The sequence below is a fragment of the Ricinus communis genome, chromosome 5 (genome assembly GCF_019578655.1).
Source record: "Ricinus communis isolate WT05 ecotype wild-type chromosome 5, ASM1957865v1, whole genome shotgun sequence".
NCBI lineage: Eukaryota > Viridiplantae > Streptophyta > Magnoliopsida > Malpighiales > Euphorbiaceae > Ricinus > Ricinus communis.
Window position 1 is genome coordinate 3,151,374 of NC_063260.1, and position 11,973 is coordinate 3,163,346.

Sequence of the window (11,973 nt, forward strand, 5' to 3'; positions counted from 1 at the left end):
TGATATTTGATTGTCAGAATTAGGTGGGGCCCATGGGATGATGAGGTGTACGCATAAAAGTTTGTTGGTGGTACCGTCAAGAAAGTCAATGGTAAGTTCTTAGATTATTTAATTGTTTTCTATTATTAAACTTAGACAGTCACGTGCAAGTGTTGACATGGCATATCCAGATAAATCCCGGATTCTTTTACCTTTTAAAGAATCCGCCCCGATTTCGTGCAATGGTGAATCAGGGCAAAACTTGTTTTTAGATTTACAACTCAATGAAAAGGAATATATATATATATATATATATAAAAAGTTCTTACATATAAAAGTTTTTGACAATTATATTTATTTTTCATATATAAAAAAATTATTTTTATACTTATTATTAGCATGTAAATATTATTTTAAATGTAATTTGTATTTTTGTTATATAATTAATTTACTAGTCAATAAGTTATTTTTTAATTAAATAAATTTTTTATTATTTTATAATAAAATAAAAATTATTTTTAATTAAATAAATTTTTAAAAAGTTATTTTTGTTTAGTTAAATAAATATTTTAAATAGTATTTTAATTAATTTTCTATTATTATATTAATATATAAATTAATTATTTACTTTATTGATATATATTTATTTTTTTGACCTTATATTCATTTATAACATAAATATTATGTATATTTATTGACATGTATGTTTATTTTTATTATCAATTTATAAATTTAATATTTATTATATAGTTACTATATTAGTTAATAAACTTTCTTTTCATTAAAATAATATTTTAATTATATTTTAATATTATATAAATTAATATAATAATTAATTTTTTAAAAAATATTTATTATATTGTGATAACATTCAATCAAATAATAAATATTTTTAGAATAATTTTATCTTTTTGTATTAATAAAATTATAAAAGATTAAAATCCTTAGGACAAAAGTAATTAAAAATGTTTTAAATTATTGTTGTTTTCAAATATAATAAATAACTATAAAATATTAAAAATTTTATCAAATGTTTTCTATAAATTCATTTTATATTATTATTTATAATTAAAATAATAATAATTATTAGTTATTTTAATATATAAATTATTATGTAATCAAAGCACTTAAAGACTAAATTAATAAAATTATAATTTAATTTTTAATTTTTTTATTAAATTAGAATATGGTATTTACTTTTAGCATAATGTAAATGTAGTGCCTGCCAAAGAAATAGTAAGAATAATAATTTAAGATTAAATCATATATATCAATATATCATCTTAATTCTAAATATATGTATCCTTAAAAAATTTAAAGATAATATTCTACAGTAACTTGAGGATTTCGGTTAATAAGATTATACATGGAAATAAAAACCGGAAATACAATATGACACAACATGATTATAATAAATTAAATATTTTACAATCATATACTAATATTTTTAAATTAAATTTAAATAATAAATATTATTTATAAAAATTTAAAACATTAATTGGTTTCAGAATTTCCCATTTCTCTAGAAAATTTGAAAAACAAAAATTTTCAAATTAAACTTATTCAAGAGTGCAAAAAGAAAATTTGAGGCAAAAATGAAGGAAAGTTTATTATGGTCATTGAATTATTAGAAAATTAAAGAAGAAGGAAATGTCCTAAAAGAGAAGGCTTTTTGTTTTGGCGGTGGTGTGGATTAGGGTGCAAATACGTGGAAGGTTTAACTGCCTTTGATACGTGTGACAGAGTTGGCTATTTGACTGGTGTGAGGAAATGGAGAACGTCTTCTTTTTTCTTGTGATAATAATGTTTTTTTTTTTCTTTTTTAATGTCCTTTCCATTTTCTCCTTTTGGCAATATGCTAAATGTTATGTTTTTCATTATGCCCTAAGCTTTAACTTTTCCTTGGGTACCTTTTCTAATTCCCCTTAGAACTTATCATCTTCAGAAAGCAAAAATATTTTAAGTGTCACTTTATTTGATCCATAGAACTTATCTTAATCCATCAGATTCAATATTTCAATTTTTATCTATTTTAATATTTAGATTTTTTATTTGATAAAATATATTATAAAATAATAATATCTCTTATTAATCTTTTCAATAAATATATTTAGGTGGGTTATTTTAAAAAGTAAATATACTTGAATGCTTTCCTTCTACATAAATTTATAATTTTTTTCTTTTTTTTTATTTTTTTTCTTCTTTTTTTCTTTCGTTTTTTTCATTGTCATATTCTATATTTCATCGATTGTTTTATAAGAACGTGACTTTTTTATCACTTTATTTAAAATAAAATAAGAATCTCTGTTATAATGACCATTGATAGCAAATAATTTTAATCGGCACCGTTATAAAATTAAGTCCATATTTAACTTTTAAGCCAACTAACTAATTATTAAGATGAACTATGAAGAATAAAAAAAAAAAATTATTCTTTTATAAATTATATAATAACATTTTGTAATTTTTTTAATTTAAATAAGATTATGATTTTATGAAAATATACTCTAAAGAAGAGATAATTTTTCTTTCAAAAAGCAACTAATTCGATTCTTTTACTCATTTGAATTACATTATTCTCATTAAAATTATAAAATTAGAATTTATTTTAAATTGATTTCATGTAATTAGTTTTTTTATAATTTATAATAAATAATTAGAAGATGTTTGGTTAAGAGATTTTTTGCAACTAATAGCATTTTTTACTGTGCAACTATATTAAAATATTTGATAATGATGTAAAAATCAGCAGCTAATAACAGATTTAGTTCCAATAAGTTATTGATTGCATCTGCTCTATTTTAGAATTTTTCTTTTATTGATTAATAGCTGATTTAATTTTTTCATTTATTTAAATAACATTATCGTTGTTAAAACTTATTAATAATAACGTATTTTAAATTAATCACATATAATTAGTTTTTATAATTCATAAAAAAAAGTTATTAGTATAAATTATACTTAATAGTTAGGTAGTTATGATATTTATAATTATAGCATTTGAAATTATAAATTTTTTATTAATAAAATTTCATTTCAATTCATACTTTTAGAATTGTTTTTATAAATATTAGGAATAATAAATACAATTGAGCTAAACAAAATTAGCTTAATAATTTTAAATTATAATAAGTTATTTAATAAATTTGTATTATTAAAAATAGTATAATAAAATAAACCATATTTAAAGATGAATTATATCATCAATGGTCATTTAACATATTAACAACAACTGCCTAATAAAAGTTTATCAAAGATTTAATTTATCAACTACCACCCATCAGCCACCATTCTGCAAACTGCATTGACCAGCTGAACAAAACATGCCTTTATTATTTTATAATTATGTTTAATAGTTAAATAATTATGATATTTATAATTTAAGATCATAGATTTTTATTTACTTAAATATATTATTATTATTAAGAGTTAGAACATCTATCAATGGTGTATTTTAATTTAATAACTTTTTTCCTTTTTAATTAATAAAATTCTTATCTTTTATTATTTCATATATAAAATTAATATTCTAGTTTGGTATTTTATTAATAAATCTAATAAAATTATAACAAATTTAAAATTTATTTAAGAGTTTTCTACTCCTAGCGTGTCGAGTAGGACCCTTACGAGTGGCAAAACACCCTCAAAGATTTTAAAGCAGCTACATACCCAAGATTTAAACTTGAGACCTTGATTAAACTAAAAGAAATCCTTACCATTTTATCTATGCATTCATAAATAAAAAATATTTTAATTTAGACATAATTGATATAACTCTTTTCTTTATTTAAACTCAAATAATTTATGACACTCTTAACTTTTATTATTGACTTAAGTGGGTTGAAAAAGAAAAAGGTTAAGCTTTTGTTACAGGGAATTGAGTCAAAATCTAATTTATTCACATATCACACTATTTATTAACCAATAATATATGACAGATGAGAGAAAAAATTTTCTATATAAAATAGTGAAATTTTCAAGAAAAAATTATAAAAAATAATTTTTAAAAATAATATTATTCATCTGATGAGATTTTTTTCTTTTCAAATATAAATAATCCATGTTTTAAAAATACTGTAAGCTTTTATTTTTATTTATGGAATTATATATAAAAAATCTCTATTCTCTTTTTTCTTTAATTCTTTTTCATTATGATCTTATTCCATCAATTCTCTCTCGCTTCTCCACTTCTTCATAAAAAAATGACCAATACTTTTACAGAGTAATTGGTGATATCATAGGATTTGAAAGAACCTAACTTGTCGTCGACACCAATTGTTTATTTCGACGGTACTTATTCCTTCTTCAATCGCATCTCCTTCGACAAATACAACTATCCTCCCTTTCATATAATAGATTCTCTCAAGAGTTTCAGTTTTTATTATTTATTTATTTTTTTCTCTTTCTGTATGATATTCAACTGAGCGTTGAGGTGTTTCTATCCAAAAAGTTTTGGTTGTAAGATTATTTAACTTTGATTTGTTGGAATTGAATTATTGGTGTTTGATTCAATTTTTATATTGTGTTATTGTTAAATAAGATGTGAATAATAAGCATAATAATACTTTAAATGTCTTAAAGGTGAATAAAATGGTAATTTATGTCTTCAAATTATCTTGTCTTCCACCTATTTGTTAATATGCTTAACCAGTAAATTATATTTTTTTAGTGGGAAGAGAATGTCAGTCAGTCCTATAGTAGATTTGACAGTGGATTTAATAGTAGGGCAGCAATATCTTTTAATGTGAATGAGTTTGTATGGTTTTTAGAAATGGGTGACTTTATATTAATGAGTTTATGTGATTTACCTTTTTAGCATTAAAATGTATAAAGAAATAAATGGTTTTAATTGATATTTGAACACGTATCTTGATGAATTTTCTGAACAATATATTCTTTTTTTTTGTGATGGTTTTAATGTATATAATGTTGATGAATTTGATATTATATATATATATATATATATATATATATATATATGAACAAATACCAAAATATGTATATAATTTTAGAAAGAAAAAAATTTATTTGTAATTTTGTTATTTTGATATACTAGAAACTTTTATGTGTTTTGGTGCAAATATTGTTATTTTCTTTTCATTTTTATATTTAGAAGTATATAGTAAATAAGGAGAAGGAGAAAAATACATTTATAGGATGATCAAAGGAATAGTATGTGGATTATTATACAATTAGCAAAGAAATGAGATGACATAGAGCATTAATTCAAGACTTGTTAGCTAGTAATTCAATTTAATTTATTTTTTTTCTTTTAATGGTGCTATCCATATATGGACAAGCAATGATATAACCATTTGAGTTGGCTAATAAATTATATTAAATGATATTATATTTTGTACTGATGATATTTGATAATATGCTTCTTCTAAGAAATTAGCAAAAAATTTTGAATAGTGACCAAACTTACATGTAAGCATATACTAATAAACCGAAAAATAATTTTAGATACTATATATATACTCTATATATACTAAATATATATGAAATATATACTAAGATCTGTGAAATGTATACTGTTTACTGTAACTTTTCTTAGTGTTTTTATAAAGATATAAATATAGTAAGTACCTTTTAGTTAAGAAACATATATTAAAATAAATTTGATGTATTTTATTATATTAAGTAACTGGTATTATAGCCATTAAAAAAATTAATTTCAGAATAAAATGTATTAAACAAATTGAAATTTTGATTAAAAGTTACCTAACATATACCTAATATATAGCTAGCATATACATTTTATATCCAACATATAATAAAATAAGTATAATGTATATTATTTTTTAAGAGTTTACTTTTTACTTTTATAAATATACAATATATATGAATTAAAATAGTTGTAGATATCAAATAGATATTTAATATATACTATAGTCAAGCATACCATTTGTTGTTTCTTTTGGTTTTTCTAAAAGGTCCAAATATTTGAAATATACTATAAATATGTCAGATAATAAAATAAGTATAGTGTATACCATTTTTTAAGAGTTTATCTTTTTAGTTTTCTATATTTCAAATATATATATATATATATATATATATATATATATATATGTATATATATATTATTTCGGATAATAAATATATACTTAATGTATTTCATATTTTGTCGAATGAATCCCATTTGCTTTTACCTTTCTTTATTATATTATGTTTTAAGTGTATAAAATATTTAATAATATCATAAACATAGAATAAAAATAATTATTGTAATTATTTTTTTAATTTCTAATAATAGTTAATGTTATTATAAACAAACTTTAACTAATTCAATCAATTAAAACTGGTATTATATCCATTGTTATTAAAAAAATAATTTTTAAAATTAAAATATGTTAACTAAACAAATGAAAATTTTGATTAATATATACTTAACATATATTTTTTATCGCACATTTATTAAAAAAAATTCTTTATAATTTTTTTAAATAAAATTGATATATATGTAAAATAAATTATATTCTTAATAAATTCAACATTATATAAATTCAATTTATAACTTAACATTAATGATTCATAATACTTTTAAAAAATTTTAATTTTATTAACAGATACCATTTATATATAAAAGTGAAATATATACTAACTAGATATTAAAATACTAACATATACTATACATTTAGAAATACTTATTTAACATATGTTTTTTACTGTACATTTAAAACAAAATTAAGACATAATTGAAATATATATAAAATAAATTATATACGAGTTATATATCAAATATATACAAAACATATATACAATCTGTAAAATATATACTATTTACTGTAATTTTATTTGTATTGTTTTAAAGCTATAAATGTAGTAAGTATATTATATATAAAGAATATATTTTAAAATAAATTAAATATATTCCATTGTATTGAATTAAACTTGTGTTATATCCATTACTAGTTGGAAAAAAAATTTCGAAATTAAAATATGTTGAACAAATTTAACTTTTGTTTAAAATGTACTAAACATATACCAAACATATAAAGAAATTTATGATTGTTTTTCAATTTTTTAAGAATATAATTTAAATATATGTAAAATAAATCATATTATATTTTTAACAGATTTAACATGATATAAAGTCAATCTGTAACTTATTATTTATAATTCAAAATATTTTTTAAAACATATTTTATTTTTCATTATAATATATACTATTTTGTATATATTTTCATATAAAAATATTATAATTTATCATTTTTAATTATTTTTATAAATTTTTATTAAAAAAATTATTTTCCGACTTACTATAAAAGGGATAAAATCTCACTTATATCGGTATAAAGATACGAAGACTTCTTATTCAACAACAAAAATACTTTTATTATACTAGATGCTCTCCAAATCTTAAAAAGTAAGCAATTGGAGATTAATAAATATATATATATATATATATATTTATATAATATATATTAATATATAATTTAATAACTAATATAAATAATTAATATAATATTAGATGTCACATGCATTGTATGCATATGAAAAATTTAGTTTACTAGAAATTGTATTGCAAAAAAGTTAGTTTAGAATTTTAATTTAAAAATATGTAAATGAATTACAGAACTTTTTGTAATTTTTCTTTCATTTGAATGTCAACTAGCCCAAAAATCAATGTTCCTAACATTATATATGTAAGCTGAAATGTTTTAATACAATATTTTAAAATAAAATCTTAACTACCAGTATTTTTTTTAAATAATTATTATCGGTAAAAATAATATTTTTAACTACTTTTATGGTATTTGTGAAAGAATCCCAATTTTCAATTCGAGATCTCAATTTTGGTACTAATTATCTAACTATCAAATTAAAAGTCCAGTAATTTATCACATCTTTCACTAGATTTTTTTTTTTAATTTTTTTATTTAAATTTGATGTATACACTATAATTAATAGAAAAATAACACTATATATAAATATTTTATACTTTAGTATTAAATAATCGACATAAATTTTATTATTTAAAATTAATGAATATGTTTCAATTATCTACCTGTTTGATATATAAATATTTAATAATTATCTATTAGTTTAATATATAGGTGAAACATTCACCTCATAAAAGTTTTCTTTTATAGATCAAATATTAATTTACAATATAATCAAAGGCGAAAAAAGGATAACAAATTTATTTTTTAATCAAAGATAAAGATAACAGAATTGAGTAGCAAGCATGCACGGCCTAAAAGTTTTTTCTTTTTCTAGAAAAAAATCTAATAAAAAGCTATTATTTATCAGGATCTCCTTGGAAATCCACGAAAAATAGGGGTCCACATCATTTTTTGAAATAAAATATTATTATTTAACCAAGGAAGAAAAAAAAAAAAATACTAACAGGAGGCAGCGATTCCTCCAATATTAGCCAATCATCCGGATCCATTCACTCTCTTCTCTCCCTCTGCCGTTTTATCTTATAAAACCATTTTCTTGGGCATAGCTTACCCAGCTCAGAAATGTCTCCCTAAACCACTATCTTATAAAAATAGACTATTATGCATCTAGAGATTCATAAACTGTATGCAGCATTATCAGGTATGCATTTCTTGGAATACCCAGATTCTGATGTCAGGTGTTTTTTTTTTTTTTTGGCTCAAGTTTCATTTTGTTATCAGTAGAATTTGTCTGAACAAGCATACTTTATAGTCTTTCTTTTTTCTCTTTTTGGAACAGCTGAGAAATGGATAGAAGAGCCTTTGATGATAGAAGAAGAATCGGGACAGTTAAAGCAGCAATTAATATGTACGGGGAAAGAATTCTTGAAGGCAGTTCTTCATTAAGGAAATCCCAGAAAGATTTACCTGAGGTATAATTCTATCAAGAGCTACACAATCCCCATCTTCCTTTGTCAACTTTGTTCACCATAGTTCGGTTCTTGAAGTTTTCTTGGTAAATTCTTTATTCTTGAATTTATTTTTAGCAGTCTTCTTCAAGAGCCAAAGAGTTGCACTTGGCAAAGAGAAACATGGCTAGATATAAAGAAAGCAGAAAGATAGCAGAGTCAGTGAAAAACCAAGCAGAATCTGAGCTTTCAAAGGCTAGAAAGACTGTGAAGGATTTAGCTCTACAAATTGAAGAATCGAATTCCCAGGTGAAAGCAAGGGTACGGGATGTGGAAACATTAAAGAAGTCGAGCAAGCGTGAAGGTAAGGGTTTGGATATTAAGAGTTCTGAGAGTCATCATCAGTATGCAGAAATGAAGAAGGAATTAGAACTTGTGAAGGAAGAATTGAGTAAACTTAAGCTTGATATGGCTTCTGTTTTGGAAGAGAAATCGCGGGCTGAGAAGGAAATTGAAAGCTCAAGTTCTAAATTGCTGCCTAATTTGAGCTCTGTGGATGCACTCAGGAAGGAGATCGAGGAGGTAAATGAGGAGCATGTACTTGCTGAGTTAGCGCGAATTGAGGCATTGAAAGAGTTTGAAGAAATTCAGGCTCAAAGAGAGGAGGAAGCAAGTGAATTCTCAATTGAAATGGAGAAGACTAGAGAGAAAATGAAGGTTGCTAATGAGGAGATTGATCATTCCAAAGAGCTTCAGTCTAAATTGGCTGTTACATTAACTGATGTGGATGTTTTACAAAATGAACTAAAGGTTGTTAAAGAAATTGAAAAGAAGGTACTGAGAAATGACAGCCTGAAGCATTCAGGAGGCAGTTTTCAAAGAAGCAATGAATTGGAGGATTCACGGCCATTGAGTTCTATTGCAGAAGAGTTGGAGGCAGCGAAGGAGGAACTTTCTTCAGTTAAAGAAGAGGGTTTTCAGTTCATGGCCTCAATGGATATTATAAGGAATGAGCTCAAGCATGTTACGGAAGAAACAGCTGAGTTGGAGAAAAAAGAACAGAAGGCAGAATTAACAGTTCAAAATCTGAAGTCAAAGCTTCTTAGAGCGAAATCTAAACTGGAAAATGCAACTGAAGCTGAGGAGAAGGCTAAATCAATTGTGTCCAATCTGTCTGTCACACGTGATCAGTTAAAAACAGAAGCAGAAGTGGCAGGGAAAGAGAAGAAGCTTATTAGTGAAGAAACTGCTAATGTTAAGGCAGAAATCCAGAAAACTGAGTCTGAAATAGATGCAACTGAGGAAAGATTGCAGGCTGCAATGCAAGAACTCGAGGCAGTCAAAGCATCAGAAGCTTCAGCTCTTGACAGCCTTCAAAATCTTATTGAAAATGCCATGAGAACCAGAGATTTTGCTTCACAACAAACTTCCTCAATTACCATTTCGAAGTTTGAGTATGAGTACTTAACAGGAAGAGCAGTCAGGGCTGAAGAAATTGCGGATAAAAAGGTTGCAGCAGCTCAAGCATGGGTTGAAGCACTGAAAGCCAGCGAGAAGGAGGTATTGATGAGAATCGAAATGGCTCACAGAGAAATCAGAGAGACTAGAGTGGAAGAAGAGCAGGAGGTATATCGAACCGAGAGGTCAATGTCTGCAAAGAGAGCAGTAGAGGGAGAAATAAGAAATTGGAGACAAAAGCAGCAGAAGAAAACACAAGCTGAGAACCTGCAAAGCCAAACACCAAGAAAATCAATACAAAATAATAATGGCAATTCGAGTCCAAGAAAGTCCATGAAAGGTAATAGTAACTGGACTCCATCTAAACGAGGAAGGGTTCGAAATTCTGCCTCTCCAGCAATCAGAACGACTCCCGGATCAACTTCTTTTATTATCAGGAAGAAGAAAAAAGTGATGCCAGATCTAGTCAAGCTTTTTGGTGGCAAGAGAACTCGCAAGCATGCATAGCGTTCTTAAATATTCTTGTCTCCATCTATGGTTGATCCTAAATCTCCTCAGCATTAAGAATTTTGCAAGCTAACAGTTCAATTGGTAGTTTTGGAATTGGTGCTTGTCTTCCAAGTTTCATTTGCTTTTAGATTCACGAATCTGAAACTTGGACTAGTAAGTTGCGTGAGGCTTTCATGTATAGCAACTGCAATTTTCACTTCTTAAATTAAAGTATGTGCCATCAGGCAGTGATGGTGTGAACATTCTTATGGAATCTGCTACATATGTTCTGTGATTTGTCATGCATCTGAATCATATATTCGGATAAATACTGTTCTCTTTTTCCCCTGAATATGTAGCTTCTTATTTTATGCATAAGCATGCCCGCAAGGCTCACCGTGCTCATATACTTGAAAACCTAAAGCCTAAAACTCTATTCTGATAACATTTACTCTATAAACATTTAAGCATTGGTTCGAAAAAGAAGAACATAAAAACCATAGGATGCAGTGAGATCTCCCATCACATAATTCATCCTGCATTTTCCTTGTAAAGATATGGTACGTGATTTTTCAATGCTCCCATCTTTCTTTTGGAGACTTTCTTGTTCCCTGCTGAGCCATATGATTCGGATGATCATATATATATATATATATATATATATCTGCTGGCTGATTTGGGAGAGTAGAAATAAGGCCATTTTTCAGGCAGAACTTCCTCTCCCCACTCGAACGGTGCTAAAAAGTAAAAGAGCCTGCTGAGAATTGAGACACTTCCCATTCATATCTAGTTATTTTTCTTCTACAAGCACTGTGAGACTGAGAAGTGGAAATGCTATATCTCACTGGTTCTGATCACCAGCTAGGTGGTGGGACTTTAATTCTGATACCCTTTGATATTGTTACCAGGACTGCAGGTCTCTCAGTAGTTTGTACGAATGCCTCTGGTCATTTGGTTGATGGAATTGCAATCACTACCAAATGCAGAGCTCCTTTACTTGGGAAAGCTTTGGAATTGCAAAGGACTAATGGGCATCTGGATTCAAACCTTAGCAAGCTAAAAACATATATTAAGATAAAAATTAGAGTGAAAGAACATGAGCTCTGCACTTGTTTCTTCCCTTGTAGACCAATCTTGCGAAACTCCCAACAATCTTTTTCTCGGAGATCAGTCATCAATTCTTGGGAAAACTCGGAAACTAAGATTGAGAATGTTGAAAGCACACTATCTAAGCTGTGCTCCATAAT

General features: G+C 25.2%; 1 protein-coding gene across 2 annotated transcripts; it reads left to right on the plus strand.

Annotated features, from left to right (window-relative positions):
• The first annotated feature begins 8,314 nt into the window (after window positions 1–8,314).
• On the plus strand, window positions 8,315–11,000 carry LOC8265034 (protein PLASTID MOVEMENT IMPAIRED 2). 2 transcript variants are annotated; one of them, XM_002528032.4, is made up of 3 exons: window positions 8,315–8,532; window positions 8,671–8,803; window positions 8,918–11,000. In XM_002528032.4, exons 2-3 carry the CDS (start codon window positions 8,678–8,680, stop codon window positions 10,742–10,744), a joined length of 1,953 nt encoding a protein of 650 aa, XP_002528078.2. In that variant the 5' UTR covers window positions 8,315–8,532; window positions 8,671–8,677; the 3' UTR covers window positions 10,745–11,000. The 2 variants fall into 2 exon arrangements, with proteins under 2 accessions (XP_002528078.2, XP_015580196.2); XM_015724710.3 differs by having other exon boundaries at window positions 8,325–8,532; window positions 8,921–11,000.
• Window positions 11,001–11,973: the final 973 nt, after the last annotated feature.